The sequence below is a fragment of the Lampris incognitus genome, chromosome 3 (genome assembly GCF_029633865.1).
Source record: "Lampris incognitus isolate fLamInc1 chromosome 3, fLamInc1.hap2, whole genome shotgun sequence".
NCBI lineage: Eukaryota > Metazoa > Chordata > Actinopteri > Lampriformes > Lampridae > Lampris > Lampris incognitus.
The window spans coordinates 90,478,838-90,497,954 of record NC_079213.1 but is presented as its reverse complement, the minus strand read 5'-3'; the positions used below and the strand labels follow the sequence as shown (position 1 = coordinate 90,497,954).

At 46.8% G+C, this 19,117-nt stretch overlaps 1 protein-coding gene across 1 annotated transcript in view; it reads right to left on the bottom strand.

The window, feature by feature from the left end:
- Nucleotides 1-19,117, bottom strand: part of LOC130110464 (WD repeat-containing protein 47-like) — a 45,566-nt gene that overhangs the window by 13,029 nt on the left and 13,420 nt on the right. The window contains exons 11-12 of the mRNA XM_056277572.1: nt 18,732-18,889; nt 4,659-4,828 (exon numbers count right to left, since the gene is read on the bottom strand). Of these exons, the coding sequence (XP_056133547.1) occupies nt 4,659-4,828; nt 18,732-18,889 (328 nt within the window). The remainder of the gene's footprint in view (nt 1-4,658; nt 4,829-18,731; nt 18,890-19,117) is intronic.

The following is a 19,117-nucleotide window of genomic DNA, read 5'->3' as shown; positions in this document are numbered from 1 at the left end:
CAAAGCCATTGAATGCTCTAACTGCTGGCTATGTTGCTCAAAGGAAAAGAGGGAAGATTTACAAGAAGGACAGGGTCAAGACTTCCATCAATCCCACCTTACCTTTTGGAAATGAGTGGACTGAAGAGTGTGACGTTGCTTTTAGAACTCTCATAGATAAACTGACTTCGGCCCCTGTTCTTGCCTTCGCCAATCCCAATCTTCCTTACGTCCTGCATACTGATGCCAGCCGCGATGGTCTCGGTGCTGCGCTCTATCAGGAACACGATGGGAAGCTGAGGGTTGTAGCTTATGCCAGCAGAGGACTATCCAGAAGTGAACAAAACTATCCTGCCCACAAGCAAGAGTACCTCGCCTTGAAATGGGCCATCTGTGAGAAATTCCATGATTACCTCTATGGAACAGAATTTCAGGTTTTAACAGAAAATAACCCCCTAACTTATGTGTTGACCACAGCAAAGCTTGATGCAGCAGGACATCGCTGGTTAGCCGCTCTGTCAACCTACAGATTCACCATAAAGTATAGGGCTGGGATCAGCAATCAAGATGCCGATGGGTTGTCCAGAAGACCCCAGAGTCCGTCAGAAGAAGATGAGGAGTTCAAGCAGGAGAAAGCGAGGATAGAAGAGCTGAAGCAAAGGGTTTTGGATGGAGAAAGCAAAACTGTTTCTGGTGACATGCTGTCTGCTTTATGTCAACGCCACTCTGTGACCACTTTGGCTGACTATTTGCAGCCAGAACTCCCCATTCTTGCCGAATCCTTAGCTTTAGATGCTTCTGCCATCCCTGATGACTTTGTGTTCTCTGGACAAGGCACCCTCCCTGGAATGACTCACAATGACTGGTATCAGTCTCAAAGACAGGATCCATCTATCAGACGTGTGATCAGTTTCATTCAAGGAAACCGAAAACCCACTTTTCAAGAGATGTCCTCTGAACTGTCAGAAGTCAAGCTGCTCCTTAGAGAATGGAATAGACTAGAGCTTATAGATGGAGTACTGTTCAGGAAATGTCTTGATCGTGGGAATCAGATCTATCAGCTGGTGCTGCCTAGTAGCCACAGAGAAAGAGCATTGCAAGGCCTTCATGATGAAGTCGGTCATCTTGGCGCTCAGCGTGTCCTTCATCTTGTTCGTTCCAGATTTTTCTGGCCAAAGATGTTTCAGTCTGTTGAACAGAAGTGTAGGACTTGTGAAAGATGCGTGAGGCGGAAAGCCAATTCCCAGCATGCTGCTCATATGGAGAATATACAGACCAGTTATCCCCTTGAACTGGTGTGTATGGATTACCTCTGTATTGAGCCTGATAGTAAGGACACTAGAAACATCCTTGTCATCACGGATCACTTCACCAAGTTTGCCGTTGCCATCCCCACGAAAGACCAAAAGGCGAATACGGTTGCCAAAACACTGTCGGAAAACTTCATTGTACAGTATGGTTTTCCAAGTCGCCTTCTCAGTGACCAGGGGAGAGATTTTGAATCCCACACCATCAAGGAGTTGTGCTGTCTGATTGGAACCGAAAAGATCAGAACCACGCCATACCATCCACGTGGAAACCCTGTCGAGAGATTTAACAGGACCCTTCTCAGCATGCTCGGGACACTAGAAGACAAGGATAAATATCATTGGAGGGACTTTGTCAAACCGCTAGTCCATGCATACAATTGCACGAAAAATGACACCACAGGCTACTCTCCATATGAATTGTTGTTTGGTAGACAGCCAAGACTACCCATTGATCTGGTTCTAGGCCTTACACCAGACCAAATTGGATTCAAGTCGCATTCAGAGTATGTTAAACATCTTCGACAGCGCCTCCAAGACAGCTATGCACTTGCTTCTGAAAGCTCTAAGAAGATGGGAGAGAAGAATAAAGCCAGGTTTGATAAAAAGATCAGAGCCGCAGAACTTGTTACCGGAGATAGAGTCCTGGTGAAGAATGTCAATTTAAGAGGAAAACATAAACTTGCGGACAGATGGGAAAAGGAAGTCCATACTGTGGTGAAGAGGATGGGAGATGGCCCAGTGTATGTCGTCAAGCAAGAACAGGGTGAAGGTCCACACCGTACCCTTCACAGAGACCTTCTTCTGCCCTGCGGCTTTCTACCTGTTACAGATAAAGTCTCAGAACCTGACACAAACTTACCAACAAGGAGGCTGAGACGCAGGGAAACAGTCTCGCAGCAGACCAGGCACAACAATATTGTTGACCCAGATATGCCCAGCAGTGACGAGGATGAGGATTGCTATCCACAGATCTCCACAAGGTTTCCCCAAAGCATTAGGACAACCACACAGGCCACCCCTCTAGCACGATCCACGGAACTGTTGAACCCAGTCGGGTTAAATCCAAGTCCGTCGGAGTTCTCCCAATCTGATAGTCCACTCCTTAGTGAAGTACCCCATACCCCTGAGTCTGTTCACAATCAGTTACTTGAAAAGAAACCAATTGGGCGTGAGACAGAAGTAGTCACAGATGAATTCTCTCAACCTGTTCGAAGACACTTACCTGAGGGAGACCCCGCATCATCCACTACTGTTGTACCTCAATTTGGACCTATTGAAGGACGTTCACCTGAAAACAACCCACTTGAACCCGAGAGTGCACCGCCCACTGGTGTGACAGGCCAGGCTGACCTGTCTGACGGAAACCCGTCTGAGAGCGAACCGATCAGAAGATCTATCAGAGAAAGACATCCCCCTGAGAGACTCTGTTATGGTGAACTAGGAAGACCTTTAGTCCTAGCCATGGCCTCATTTTTCGAAAGTTTGGGCAGAAATGTCCCTGATTCTTCTAGAGTGCCCTCTGCAAGACCATACAGTGTTTAGACGCATGCAGAGACTGATGCGGTTTAGAGGGGGAGAATGTAACCCACATGGTTACATGTACCCTGTGACGTATGTAAGTTCCACGAGTAGCCTCTAGGAGGCACACGAGCTACAGAGTTTAAACCATGCAAACAACCGTCGACAATAGAGAAGAGAAATACGGATATTTAGAAATACGGACAACTTTGACTATGGATACCTGAATTATTGATATTTGAACTACGGATATTTGAGCTACAGGACATTTGAACTACGACAAAAAAGATCCCTCCCACGAAGCTTCCTTGGTGAGCCGCTAGCCAAAGCTAAAAAGTAAACAGCTTTCTGTGTTCCATGTAATCATAGCCATTTACGTAGGATATCTTGATTTTATCCAAAGACAGATGATCTCCCGTTGAAGGAAGAAGGAAGACTCTTTTCTCTTGTGTTTTGTACGCTGCTGGAATCCTGGTGAGATAAGAGTTTAAAATCTTGAAATCTAAAGACTGACAATTTTCCATTGGTTGCTAAGCTAAGCTAACCCAGCTAAAACGTATATCTATGATCCTTAGCAGTTCCCATATGATTCAGAGCTTTAAAACCAGTCAGGACACCCGGTCCATAGGGTTTATTTGATGTAGGAATATTAGATATTTTAATATAATAATATGCTTGTTGTTAAAAAAAACTGTAAGCTCCAGTCGCCACTAGCCACCGAGCCAACTCGGGCTACATGGCATGCAAGGAACCCATAGCAGCCAGCTAGACGTGAATTCACGTTGATAGTGCCGCAGCCTGGCTGCGATGACATTGTTTTTAACTGTTCTTACAGCAATAGGCAGTTGTCATTCAGCCGCATATTAGTTATATGTAGGAAATGATTTAATTCTGAGAATTGACTCTAGATTTGGGTATTTTTATTTTGTTTGTAATTGTTTGATAGAGATTGCAATTAATAAGGAATCTGTACAATTTTGTGCAGACTGTTTTTTTAGTACCCCGAACAACCCCCCTTGCTACACCCTTTTGGAACCCTTGGATACCCCCTTTGGATTGCCCCCATCATCGCCCTGGATTTGGATTCATCATCATCGCCTCTACATTAACTTGCCCCTGTGATTGTGGTAGGATCTGGACATTGCACCTTGCACAGATTGGAAGACTGAATCATTCCCCCTTTTCTTTTCTTTATTATTTTCTTTGAGTGCACTCATACTTTATTTTGGATTATTTTCTTTAATTTGTTAGTGTAGAATATGGCTGCATAAGTAATATATTAGAAGGGTATAAAATAGAATATAGATAGATATAGACAATAAATAGAATATTAGGAAGAACTTTTAAAAAGTATAATAGAGTAAAAAATATATATATATATAACACATCTAATTTAGTATTGATATTGAAATAACTTTACTTTGAACTGTTGAAATAAATTGGTTTTTTTTATTGTAAACTATACCCACGAGTGTGTGTGTTGTCTTTGGGGTGAGTACTAGAATCTGGTCTAGAAAAAAACCTACACCAATCTCCACTGAACTTAGACATTAGACTGTAAACTGTCCCTGCGCAAGCATAGGCCCATTCCCCTGTCGTGCAGGTTACAAGTGCATGCACAAACACAACATACATCAAGCATGATCATTCTGGAGCTCTCAGAGTGCACACATTTTGGTAAAAAGGTAAGAGAAATGCTATTAAAACACACACACACAGACAGGTATTATCGTTCATGGACTCTAAATATATACACACAGTGTATACTTACTTTTCGATATGAAAACGCACTTAATTCACATACATCAACACACAATACACAAACATACGCACACACTGTAAACATAGTACCTGTGGCATTGCAGGTGTCTGCATTGAAAGGCAGGACTTTCACATATTTGTCATTGGAGCCTGTGGCCAGCAGCTGTCCACAGTGGCTCCAGGCCACACAGTAGATGGAGCCCTTGTGGTGTTTGTTCCTCCTGAAGCGGACCAGTGGCTGTTTGACTGCCCCAGAACCACTGGACGAGAAAGAAAAATGCAAACCTCAGTAATGCAGCAATATTGTAATCGAAGGCCTTATGAGGTTTTGCAGCTTGGATGCAAACTTGTAATTTGTTGGGTATGTTGATGTATATTCTGGTGACGTGTGTTGTCGTCATGCCATCAGTCATGTTCCGTGACTTTAAAATAGTATGTCTCACTTTTGAATAAAACTGTTTCATGCGCTCATTTCAAATGCATTACAAAATCAGTTTGGAGAAAAAAAAATCATGTTCAATAGTGAATGTTTCTTAGGATCTATTTGTAAAATATTGTTAACATATAGATTGCTGCTGTCTGGAGCAGTATTGTCTTTTTTGTGACTAGGCGATGGAGTTTCTGTCACAATGTGCACAAGATGTTTGAAGTCTACTTTTGGCCATTAATCATGTTTAATCACTATATCCCTGGCCGTGAGTGGGGCAGCTGGCTGGAGATTTCACTGACATCTTCAATCATCACTGGCCCAGGCAGCTGCCCCCTCACGCCTCAAAACATCTACCATCCTACCAGTGCCGAAGCCTTCGGCTGCAGCAAGCTTGAATGACTTCCGCCCAGTTGCACTCACGCCCATTATTACAAGGTGCTTTGAGAAGCTGGTCCTCACCCACCTGAAAACTTGCCTACCCCCAACCTTCACCAGTTTGCCTACTGCCCCAACTGGTCAACAGAAGATACCATCTCCATGGCACTACACTCTGCTTTGACTCACCTGCACAATAAAAACATATGTAGGATGCTGTTCATCGACGTCAGCTCAGCATTCAACACCGTCATCCCCTCCAAGCTCGTCACCAAATTCATGACATTGGTATCTGCACTTCACTCTGCAACTGGACACTGGGTTTCCTGTCTGTCAGGTTAGACTGCCACGTCTCCTCCACCCTGACATTAAACTCTAGTGTCCCACAGGGCTGTATGCTGAGCCCTCTCCTCTACTACCTTTTCACCTATGACTGCATTCCTGTGCATGGTTTCAATACCATAATCCCGATTGTAGACGACATCACGATGGTGAGCCTGATCAGCGACAACAAAGAATCAGCCAACAGGAAGGAGGTCCTGAGGCATCAGCTAAACCCACAACTTTCATTATGCCAATTAGCTACTATTTTTTCAACCGCTTACCATTTGGAATAGTGTCAGCTCTTGAACGTTTTCAAAACCGTATAGTCACCGAAGTCACCAAGGGCCTTAGACGGTGTGGTTTGCCATATGAATGACATGCTGGTGTGGGGCCACTCATAAGAAGAGCATGATGCGTGCCTTCGCACTGTGCTGGGAAAGATGGAAAATGCTGGTATCATGCTGAACATTGAGAAGTGCGCTCTTTCACAGCATGAGGTGAAATTCCTGGGGCATAAATTCATACCACAGATGGCAGAAAAAGCAGCCCAGTCTCATGGCAGTTCGTGAAATAGTCACGACATTTAATCTATTGATTCGTGTACATGGACACGAATTTTCCATTTTTTCGTGACACTCAGCACGACTTTCAAACTTGCTGAGGATTGTGGGTAGGCTAACGTAGCCTTCTGCTATTGAAGAAGACCAAAACAAGCTTGATTTCTCAAAATTGAAGGAGAAATAATTAAAACGGATGGGCATAACATTAGCCTGTCATATTGCTGAGGTATCAAGGACACTTAAGTGTTTTTGTGTTGAGAAATGTTAAAGATGTCTTTAAAATCCACAGGTCGATATGCGACGGATCCTCTCCAGCCCTAAATCTAACCTATACGGCTTCTGCACTCCCAAGTCCCAACTGACAGGAAAAAAAAACGTGGTGCCGACACGAAACAGCCTTCCAACTCAAATACAGTTGTATTTCGTACTGGTCAGCACATGTTTTTTTAATACATGTTGCACAGCACGAATCCATAGATTAATCATTTGTGACTATGACACGAAAAGACGTGATACTGGGTTGCGAAAAAGACAAACCCCTCAGGGACCTTTTGTCTAAGAAAAACTGCTAGTTCTGGTGGCCTGACCAAGTCAAAGCTTTTAACGACTTGAAGGAGAATTTGTCATCCGCACCTGTACTCGCCTTGTGCAACTCAAATAAAGAGACAAAACTCTCTACAGACGCATCATCCTTCAGGTTGGGAGCAGTCCTGCTACAGAAATGGGGTGAGGAATGGAGGCCTGTTGCCTATGCATCATGGTCTCTCAGAGTTGAACAGAGATATGCACAGGTAGAAAAAGAAGCCCTCGGGCTCACTTGGGCATGCGAGAGATTCTGAGGCTTCCTAATAGGCCAGTACTTTGAAATGGAGACAGACCACAAGCCACTCCTGAGTCTGCTGGGGGCCCAATCACTGAACATTTTACCTTCACACATTCAACACTTCAGAATGAGACTCATGCTTATTCTTACAAAATTTCTCATGTTCCTGGGAAAAGCCTGTGGACAGTGGACACACTGTTATGCGTGCCGCTGTAGAAAAAGCAAACACAGACGATGAGCTGATGGAGAATATGTGATGCCCACAATATGTGTGGTCACATGTAATGTATGTTGTTATGTTGTTTATTTATTTTCTTTGGTTATATCATTATTATATTAATAATATGCTTCTTATTCCACTGTGAGCCATTATGGCAATAATACTCCCTTTACTGTAATACAGGGACTGGTAAGGTTTCAGCCTCGCCAGGAGGTGGCAGTGTGGTGCTTTTGTCCCCCCCCCCCCCCCCCCAAGGACTGACGGACCTTCGCGGTTTCCTTACATTGCTGAGGAACGCTGAACCAGGAAACACTGCATTGCCTAATTATTTTCTTTTTATCCTGTTTAACAGGAATACTTATCTGTATACATATTCTCAAGCCAGAGAAGTGTAACAGATTTGTGGGGGCTCGTCCGGGATCAGCGACGTGGTTGAAGTTGTTGATCCAGTGATCCTGAACCTGTGGACCAGTGGGTCACGTCATCAGAGCGAGGGGCTGCGGAATCCAGGGCGTCTGACTGTGGCCAGAGCGAGGGACTTCTTTGAGAGCCGAGGGCGTCTGATGACTGTGCACTAGACTGTTCACAATGACAGAAAACGAGAGGAAGAAGCTGGTGTGGTCGGTAAAGAGGGGACTGTTCCGCCTGTCTGCTGAGGAGTTGTTCAAGCTTGCGCCTGACATCCCAGGAGCACCTGACCAAGACCAAGCTAAGTTAAAGTTGAACAAACATGATGAGGAGGGCTGTGTTAACTATGTCTGTTCATACATGGACAGTGAATGCTTGCTTGAGTTGGAAGACGAGGGTGTATCACAGTTACTCTTCTTAAAAGAGATGATTGACCAGAGAATTCAGGGGTGTGGTCAGAGTGCACCCCCTACAGAGGGTGGGGGCGATGTTAGAGCTGTTAATGTGTCTGATGATGCTGCTGTTGCTAATGTTGCACACACTAAACTGTCATTGAATCACAGTTAAGTAAGTTGATATCTAGCTATGATGAGTTGTGCCAAAAGCTTAACCAGGGTAGTGTCTCACTCACCCCACCACACATATCAGACAATCAGCCCACTGATGATGACTGTAACCTGTTCCGCAGTCCACATGTCATGCAGTCAACTCGTTCAAGGACTGACCAACACTCCATGAATGCCACTGAAAGCATGATTGCTCTCAAAGACCTCCCCCTCCTCCAGAGGAAGGAATTCAAAATCCATGGCGGACAAATCGGGGACAATGCATCCAACATAAGCTACAGCAATGTCAGTAAACAGATTGACCAAGGCCTGAAAGAGAAGCACACTGAAGACGAAATCATCAGAGCAGTGTTTCACATCATAAAGCCCGGCAACTTCAAAGAGATGCTCGACAGCAAAGATGAGATGACAATAGCAGAGCTAAAGAGCTTCCTACAGTCACGCTTAGGAGAGAAAAGTAGCACTGAATTGTTTCAGGACTTAATGAATGCCAAACAGCATGAACATGAAACACCACAGCAGTTTCTTTATAGAATGATAGGCCTCAAACAGAAAGTGATAGTCACGTCTAGGCAGACCAATGCAGATATTATGTATGAGGCACGTACAGCACAGAACGTATTCCTTCGTACCGTCTATCAGGGTATGAGTGAGAAACATGATGATATTAGACGGGAGTAAAAGTCCCTCCTCTCAGACCCTACAGTTACAGATGAGGCACTCCTAAAACAAGTTACTAAGACAACTAGTGAGGAGAGTGAGAGAAAACGACGCTTGGGCGTGCATAGCACCCGCCCCAAAGTAGCTCACGCGCAGAGTAGTGAGGTTAACACTAGTGAGGCCAACACAGAAAAGAGTAGTACAGATACTACTGCTAGAGATGAGCTAGTTCATCAGCCGACTGCTCAGGTACAGGCCCTGACTAAGGTAGTAAACTCCCTACAATCAAATGCTACAGCAGCAGCCAAGCCCTCGCCAGCTGATCCTCAGCCCCAGTGTGTATGCCAAGGTCCCAGTAGACAGGCTAGACAGGTTAGAAGAGAGAGGCCATTTGGCTGTCGTAACTGCATTGACAGTGGCCGGACTAACTGCAACCATTGCTTCACTTGTGGAGAAGAGGTACACCGGGCAGTGGGATGCCTAAAAGCAAAAAAGCCACCGGGAAACGCCCCCCGGTCACGGCAAAGGGACAACCTGTGACCGACTGTAGTATCCAGTCCCACCCAGTCACCAACAAACCATCACCAGCCCAGGTTAATCAGAACCTCCCCATCTCTTCTCATACACAAACCAATGTCAAGTCACCATCACAGCGAGTAGCCAAACTCATTGGAGAGAAATGTGTACTGAAATGCAACCTGAGTGGATATGCTGCGACTGCTCTCCTGGACTCTGTCGCACAAGTGAGCATTATAGACCGCCAATGGAAACAAAGATACTTACCCCAACAGGAAGTGCGCCCTCTCTGTGAGCTTCTGGGAGACAGTGAACTGGATCTCACTGCAGCGAATGGAGAGCCTATACCATATGATGGATGGGTTGAACTCACCTTTAACTTACCTGGCAATGACGATCCCAACCTCGCCATCAGAGTACCCTTCCTGGTCAGCTGTGTGAGCCTTCTGAGACCAATACTGGGCTTCAACGTGATCCAAGAGCTCATCCTAGGACAGGAGGGTGGACTTGAAGTTGTGGCTCAACTGCTGAGAGAGGCCATGCAGATCGAAAATGACAAAGCAGAGGCAATTGTGAACTTTGTACAAACCCAGGAGCCCGCCCATGGCCAGGCGCGGGTGAGGGTTGGTCGTCATGACGTCATCGTCCACCCAGGTCAGGTTGCCCGCATCAAATGTAAAGTGCCTGCTGATTTCACCCCTCCAGTGGCTCTGTTTGAGGTCAGCCATCCCGACCTGAGACTGGAACAGCTAGATCTTGGTGATGGTCTGGTCGAGATTCACCACACCAGATGGCCCTATGTTGAGATCCCAGTATACAACCACACTCAACAGGATGTCACACTGGACAGCTTCACAGTGTTGGGCAGCATCCAGCCAGTCAAGAAGATAGTGGAAACAGACCAGACAGACAGCAACGAGATCAACAATGTCAACTCACCAGTTGCTGGTGGGGAGAACAAAGAACAAACCGAACAGCCTCAGCGATGGAACCCCCCTGTCGATGTAAGTCATCTAGACAGTGAACAACAAGCATTAGTGAAGAAAATGCTCTACAAGGAGTCAAATACATTTGCTCGTGATGACAATGACATAGGCTGTGTCCCAAGCCTTCAAATGAGCATAACCCTGAATGATGACATTCCAGTACAGCGGTCCTACACATCAATTCCCAAGCCCCTATACAAAGAAGTCAAAGAGTATATCCAGGACTTACTGGCAAAGAAGTGGATCATAAAATCAAAATCCCCGTACTCAGCTCCAGTGGTCTGCGTCCGCAAGAAGGATGGGAGCCTGCGCCTGTGCATTGACTACAGGCTCCTGAACCAAAAGACAGTCCCAGACAGACATCCCCTGCCACGCATTCAGGATCTCATAGACATGCTTGGGGGATACAGCTGGTTCTCAGTTCTGGATCAGGGCAAAGCCTATCATCAAGGCTTTATCGCGGAGGGATCACGACACATGACGGCATTCATTACTCCATGGGGCCTGTATGAGTGGGTGCGCATCCCCTTTGGACTCTCTAATGCCCCAGCTGCATTTCAAAGGAGCATGGAGGAAATGCTCAACTCATTGAGAGATGAATGCTGCATCCCCTACCTAGACGACGTCCTCTGCTACGCTAAGACATTCAAAGACCATGTCGAGGCACTGAGACGCATCCTGAGAGCTCTCCAACACCACAGTGTAAAGCTCAGGCCAACCAAGTGCGAGCTCTTCAAGAAGGAGGTACGCTACGTGGGAAGACTGGTCTCAGCTGATGGAGTTCGGCTTGACCCTAAGGATCTGGAAGCCATCCAGGCTCTGAGAGGTAAAACCCCCCGCACTGTTGGAGAAGTGCGTAAGCTACTGGGGTTCCTCAGCTACTATCGAACATATATACTGTTACGTCTCGCCGCTCCACACCCGCTCTGCAGTGTAACCTTGGCCAAGGCTCAACGTCTCCCCGCTCCACACCCGCTCTGCAGTGTAAGCGTACCCGGAGCTCTGCCAACTCCACCTGATGCCTGTTTCCTCGTTACCCCTCCACTCACCTGTTGGCAATCACCTCCCTATATCTGGCTGTGTCACTCTCAGCTTGTTGCCAGTTCGTGCCGTTCCCTGGGAGAGTACTTGTGCTTGTCCTGCTCATCGAAGTTTGTTTACTTACCTGGATCTTCCCTGGAGATTTCTCTGTTGGACCTTCCTCGTTGCTCCCCTTCCCCTGTGCGCTGCTTTCCGTTTACGAAGAGGATTTCTTCACTCCAGCGTTGCTGTGATTTTCCGTTCTCCTTTGGTATCCTCCTGTTTACCCCCCCCCCCCTCCTGCCTGGATTAAGGGCCGACTCCACTGTTCCCGGATTAAAGGGCGACTCCACGGTTCCCGGCTTAAAGGTGGACTTTGCGTTTCCTGGTGAGAGTGGACTTCCTGAGTTTTCTCTTCAATAAATTAGCCTGTTGGTCCCGCTATATTGTGCCTTCTGTGTTTGTGCTCTTGGGGTCGGGTGCAAACCCTAACATATACAAGACTTCTCCAAGATCAGCAAGCCAATGTCTGAGCTCCTGCAAACAAAGAACAGGGCCACCGGGCTGCCACAACCTAGGCAGAAGAAGGGGAAAGGGGCACAGCTACCATCCAGAACCCCGATACAGTGGACTGAAGAGGACCAAAGAGCCCTAGAACAGCTCATATACATGCTGTCCAACCCACCAGTGCTGGGTTATCCAGACTTCGGCCTCCCGTTTGTGTTACACACAGACGCATCAGAACAAGGGCTAGGTGCTGTGCTCTATCGAAGGCAAGGAGGGAAGCTCAGAGTAATCGCCTGTGGATCGAGAACACTGACGCCTGCAGAACGAAACTACAACCTCCACTCAGGCAAGTTCGAGTTTCTGGCGCTAAAGTGGGCCGTCTGTGAGAAATTTCGGGACTATCTCTTCTACGCGCCCCACTTCCTGGTGTACACGGATAACAACCCGTTAACGTATGTGATGAGCACAGCCAAGCTCAACGCTGTCGGCCACCGATGGGTTGGTGAGCTTGCAGACTTCAGGTTCGAGATCAAATATCGACCAGGCAAGGTAAACATAGATGCAGACACGCTGTCCAGACTGCCATTCGACATCAACAGCTATGTGGACTTGTGCACGGAGGAACTATCCAGGGACACTATCCTGGCGACGTGGGAAGGCAGCAGAGCTGCCAGGCATCGGGATGTTGCTTATGTTGCTGCCCTGGACCGTCACAAAATAGCTCCACAGAACAGCCCCCAGAAATGCTTACGACCATAGGTCATGAAGAACTCATGAATGCCCAGCGAGAAGATCCTGCCATCACTCAAATCATCAAACTGAAAGAGACCAGCAACATCCTGTCTGCTGACATGAGAAGGGCGGTGAGTGGCCTGGCGAGGAAACTTCTGCACGAATGGGAGAAACTGCACCTCAAAGATGACCTGCTATACAGGAAAACCAACCAGAGGACTCAACTTGTCCTACCTGGCCAGTACCGGCCATTGGTCTTGACGCACCTCCATGATGACATGGGCCATCTGGGCACTGAGAGAGTACTGGGCCTAGCGAGAGACAGATTCTACTGGCCGTACATGAAGCAGGATGTAGAGGCCTATGTGACAAGAAGGTGCCCCTGCATAAAGCAGAAAAAAACAGTCTCACACATCAGAGCGCCCATGAAGAGCATTACCACCAGCTCACCTCTAGAGCTCGTCTCCATCGGCTATCTTCACTTGGAATGTAGCAAGGGAGGGTTTGAGTACATCCTGGTCGTCATAGACCATTTCACCCGGTTTGCTCAGGCCTACGCCACCAGAAACAAGTCCGAAAAGACAGCTGCAGAGAAGCTGTTTGATGACTTCATCCCACGGTTCGGCTACCCACGGAAACTACACCATGACCAAGGAAGAGAATTTGAGAATGAGCTCTTCAAAACTCTGCAACAGCTGAGTGGAGTGGGTCACTCAAGGACTACCCCTTACCACCCCCAGGGAAATCCTGCTGAGAGATTCAACCGGACTCTGCTGCAAATGCTCAGGACTCTGGAGGAGAAGGAAAAGGAAAGGTGGAAAGAGCACCTACCACAAGTCATCCATGCCTATAACTGTACCTGGCATGAAGCGACTGGATTCTCGCCCTTCTATCTAATGTACGGCCGTCACCCACGTCTGCCTGTGGACATGATCTTCGGATTGGCCACTGAAGAGGAAGCCACTTCTCCAAGAGGCTATGCAGAAAAGTGGGCCTCAAGAATGAAGGAAGCTTACAGACTCGCCTCTGAGAACAGTCAACAGTCAAGTGCTCGTGGCAAGAGCTACTATGACCAGCACACAAAAGATGTTGTGCTTGAACCAGGTGACCGTGTCCTAGTGCGTAATCTGGGTGAGAGAGGAGGGCTAGGGAAGCTAAGATCCTACTGGAAAACAAAGTTCATGTGGTGAAGGAGCGGATTGCTGATGGACCAGTCTACAAAGTGGCCTCAGAAACAGACGGGCACAGAGTACGAACACTACACCGCAACCTGCTCCACCTGGTCAATGAACTACCAGTCGACTTACCCCGACAGTCACTGACATCCACATCTGGAAGAAAGAGGAACTTACCCAGCCACCTACCTGCTCCATCCAGAGAACCACAGCCCCGACAGAGAACAAGGAACAGTCAACCAAACACAAGGAAAGAGAGTGAATGGAACCCAAGCAGTGACTCATCGGATGATGAACCAACATACTGGCTGAGAATACCAGTAAGGAGAGGACTGGAGAGTACAGTACCACAGCCTGTACGAGGGCCTCAGAGGGTCTCCCATCACACAACAACCACTGAAAGATCTGAACCAACCAGGACACACATACTTGAAAGAGAACCGAGAAGAGGTATACATGTCAGTGAAAGAAGAGGAAGCATGCCTGTAACAGAGGACAGAGAAACTCGACACAGCACAAATGAGGAGGAATGGATGGAAGAGGGACACATACCTGGAGACCAAATACCTACGGAGTGTGAGCAGGAAGATGTGCTGCAGCAAGAGGATGAGCCAGTAGCCCCTCAAACAATCAATGAGCAGCCTGATGATGACTGTGCTAGTCAGCCACAAGCTCGGAGATCCACTCGTGAAAGAAGGCCTACCAGGATGCTGATATACAATTCATTAGGCCAGCCCTCTTACCAAACAGCCTGCCATGCAGTGGGGACCTATGGACCACCATCGATGCCAGTCTGGGAGATGCAGACATACCCAGTGACTTACCACACAGCGCTCCAGGTGCTACCATATCCCATACCTCACCTATGCAATATGCAGCACCATTTTATACAGATAATCATACACACATAGGTACACACCCACACCCAAACATGCCCATTTACCCCGTTTGCTGCTGAGACACACACACATACACACACATACACACACACACACATGCCCTTATACTTACCTTTTAGTGTTCAGAAAATGTAGAGGGTTTTGAAGTTTGGAAATGTCCGGAGTCAATTTCTTTTTGTCAGGGAGCGTGTGACGCCCCCAATATGTGTGGTCACATGTAATGTATGTTGTTATGTTGTTTATTTATTTTCTTTGGTTATATCATTATTATGTTAATAATATGCTTCTTATTCCACTGTGAGCCATTATGGCAATAATAATCCCTTTGCTGTAATACAGGGACTGGTAAGGTTTCAACCTCGCCAGGAGGTGGCAGTGTGGTGCTTTTGTCCCCCCCCCCCCAAGGACTGACGGACTTCGCGGTTTCCTTACAATGCTGAAGAACGCTGAACAAGGAAACACTGCATTGCCTAATTATTTTCTTTTTATCCTGTTTAACAGGAATACTTATCTGTATACATGTTCTCAAGCCAGAGAAGTGTAACAAATACAAACAGCTATGTGGACCACATCATAGAGCATCTCCCAGCGAGCATGTCTTACCTGGATGATCTGAGAGAACATCTCAAAGTGGACAGCATGTGCTCTAGCATCACGAGTATGTGTTGGGATGGATGGCCAGAGTTCAATCACTGCATTGGCACTGAAAAGCTCTACTGGGAAGAGTGTGCTTTCTTCACAGTTCACAATGTTCTCCTGCTGAAAGGAACCAGACTGCTCATTCCTTTTGCTTTAAGAAATTATGTTCTCACAAAGCTGCATGAGGGTCACCAAGGGGTGGTGAAATGCTAGGAGCATGCACGGCAAAGTGTGTGGTGGCCTGTATTGAGCCAACGGCTTAACAAACTTGTACTGAACTGCAAAACATGCATCAAAGAATGGAAAAACCACACAAAGCCACTGATCCCAACAGATTTCCCAGAGAGACCCTGGAAAAAGCTGGGGACGGCTCTATTCAACCTGAAAGGCAAAACATACCTGCTGGTAGTGGACTACTACTCACGTTATATTGAAGTGGTAAACCTCTCACTCACAAAGTCCACTGACATCACTGTACACCTTAAAACGATTTTTGCTTGCCATGGCATCCCAGAGACCATTGTCAGTGACAATGGTCCCCAGTACTCATCAAGCTCTTTTTCTGACTTCGCAGTGAAATATGGATTCAAACATGTCACCAGCAGCCTGAGGTACCTGCACAGCAATGGGGAGGCAGAGTGCACAGTACAGACTGTTAAAAAATCTCAAGAAAGCATCAGACCAGTATCTTGTATTACTGGCGTATATAGGTCAACTCCACTCCAAAAGGGCTACAGCCCAGCCCAGCTACTGATGGGACGTCAGCTTCACACCACTGTGCCAACCCTCCCATCTGTGCTGAGCCCATTACTCCCCAACAGTACTACTGTCAACTCTAGGGAGAGAGAGAAAAGGGGCGCAGCTCAAAAGCGCTTAAATAAATGTCACCGGGTGTACAACCTGGGTAAGCTGGCCCTCAGGAAACAGGTGTGGGTCACAGACCAAAAGGTCACAGGGACTGTGATAAGACAACACTCAACACCACATTCCTCCATGGTTGATGTGCCTCATGGGGCAGTTCCTAGGACCCAGCACCACCTTATTCCTATGGCTGGGGCTGAGAGCAACAGCACCACAGAGGGTAGCTCCCAGGTACCTGCAGACTCTGCACCCATACACATTCCAAAGACACAAACACCCTGTGCCAGACCAGAACTCACATACCCAGAACCAGATCTGGGAGGCCAATAGTGAAGTTACAAAGACTGGATTTCTAATGGACAATTAATACAAGTCTACGCTGAGCAGCTGTCAAGATGGGGCAAAATAATCCCCTCAGCTGACTCAGAAGGTTCAGGTAGCCTACCCTGGCCTTCAAATTTAGAGAGGGGAAAAGAAAGTTATGTGATGTGTTCAAATTAAAAAGGGAGATGTGGCGTCTGGGTAGCATCGTGGTCTATTCTGTTGCCTACCAATATGAAGATTGACGGTTTGAATCCACGTGTTACCTCTGGCTTGGTCGGGCATCCCTACAGACACAATTTTTCCGTGTCTGCGGGTGGGAAGCCAGATGTGAGTATGTGTCCTGGTCACTGCACTAGTGCCTCCTCTGGTTGGTCGGGGCACCTGCTCAGGGGGAGGGGGAATAGCCTGATCCTCCCACGCGCTACGTCCCCCTGGTGAAACACTTCCCTGTCAGGTGAAAAGAAGCGGCTGGTGACTCCACTTGTATCGAAGGAGGCATGTGGTAGTCTGCAGCTCTCCCCAGCTTGGCAGAGGGAGTTGGAGCAGCAACCGGGACAGCTCGGAAGAGTCGGGTAATTGGCTGGATACAATTAGGAAGAAAAATTGGGAAAAATATCCAAAAAACAAAAAAAAGGGAGATGTGGTGTAATCTGTATAGCCCCCCCACCCCATCAGATTCAGTAACAGTTAGCCCATGCAGTGAATTGTGGGGTGAGCCTGAGCCTCACGCTCTCTTTGATTACTTACCTCTGTGGAGTAAGTTACATTCATATGCAATCTTTAATAAACAATACTTACCAGTTGAAAATATAAAGTTGTCTAGCGGTTATATTACCCATGCACATGCAATTAAACAGATAACACGACATAACCAGTTGTAAGGTGAGATGGTGGGTGGAGATCACCTGTGAGGTTGAGCAAGAGTTATGGGTATTGTAGTCCATGGGCAGTTGTGGTCCCTACAGTGGACTACAGGAGAGCTAAAATCTGCAACCACACCCCCATTTACATCAATGGGACTAAGGTAGAGCGTGTGTCCAGCTTAAAGTTCCTGGGCGTCCACTTCTCCAAGGACATCTCTTGGAGAATCAACTCTTCTGCCCTGATCAAAAAGACGCAGCAGCGTCCTTTCTTCCTGAGGAGACTGAAGAAAACTCACCTGTCTCCCCAGATTCTGGTGAACTTTTACGGCTGTAACACTGAAAACATCCTCACTGACTGCATCTCAGTATGGTACAGCAGCTGCTCTGTCTCTGACCGCAAGGCCTTGCAACGGGTGATGAAAACTGCCCAACACATCATCGGCACCCAACTGACCTCCATGGAGGACTTCCAACACACATGTTGTTGGCGGAGGGCACGAGGCATCATCAAGGACACCTCTCACCCAAACCACAGACTGTTTATCCTCCTCCCATCTGAAAGGCTACAGGAGCCTCCACTCCTGCACCAGGCTCAAAAACAGCTTGTTCCCTATTGTTGTTACCTTGCTTAACTCTGGTCCACTGCGTTATCCCCCACCCCCACCACCACCAAGAACATCACACCAATCAAACACCCCCCCACCCACCCATCCAACCCGGACTCTTAAACCATATTTCTATATGCATATCTTTTTGCAGTGCCCATCTATTGTCCGTTACACAGGACATATTAAACTTTGCACACTATTATGTACATACACTGTATAATACTCTGTATACACTGTATGTATATATATTCTTTTTTTAAAGTTTGCATTTACTCATTCCCACTCCCACAGCTTTATCTTATTTTTATATACAATCACACTACTGTATAGATTTAAATACTGTATGCATACTGTACATTATTCATTACATAATGTATATTCATATTTATTGAAATTCCATATTATCTCTGTACACCCATATTCATTATACCTTGCACTTAACTGTACTATTTTGCACTTTCTGGTTAGATGCCAAACTGCATTTCACAGTCAATAAAGCTTCTCTAATCACAAACTAGGGAGAACATAAGAGAAAGGAGAGAGAGAGAGAGAGAGAGAGAGAGAGAGAGAGAGAGAGAGAGAGAGAGAGAGAGAGAGAGAGAGAGAGAGAGAGAGAGAGAGAGAGAGAGAGAGAGAGAGAGAGAGAGAGAGAGAGAGAGAGTCCCACCTGGTGGTGAGTGTTTCTGGGTAGGCACAGACTCTGAGAGTTTTGGAATTAGAGCCCACGGCGTAGAGCGCTCCTGAGGGGTGGAAAGAGACAGCGCGCACCGCCTGAGTGTCCTCCAGTTGGCTCACCTTCACAAACTGGGTTTTGGACTTCCCCTGCTGTGTGCAGATAAAAAACAATGAGAATATTTGTTATCAAATTTGAATTGTCTCAGCTCTCGTTTGTCATAGCAACTACACAACCAGATGTACTGTGAATGAGACTTGAGTCAAACTTGAGTATTCGCCATAATTCTTCATCAGTTTCAACCTTGGTGGAGCACCAAAGTTATGTAAAAGTTTACAATCACCACAATTTACATCGAGTCTGGTACATTTTCAATCACC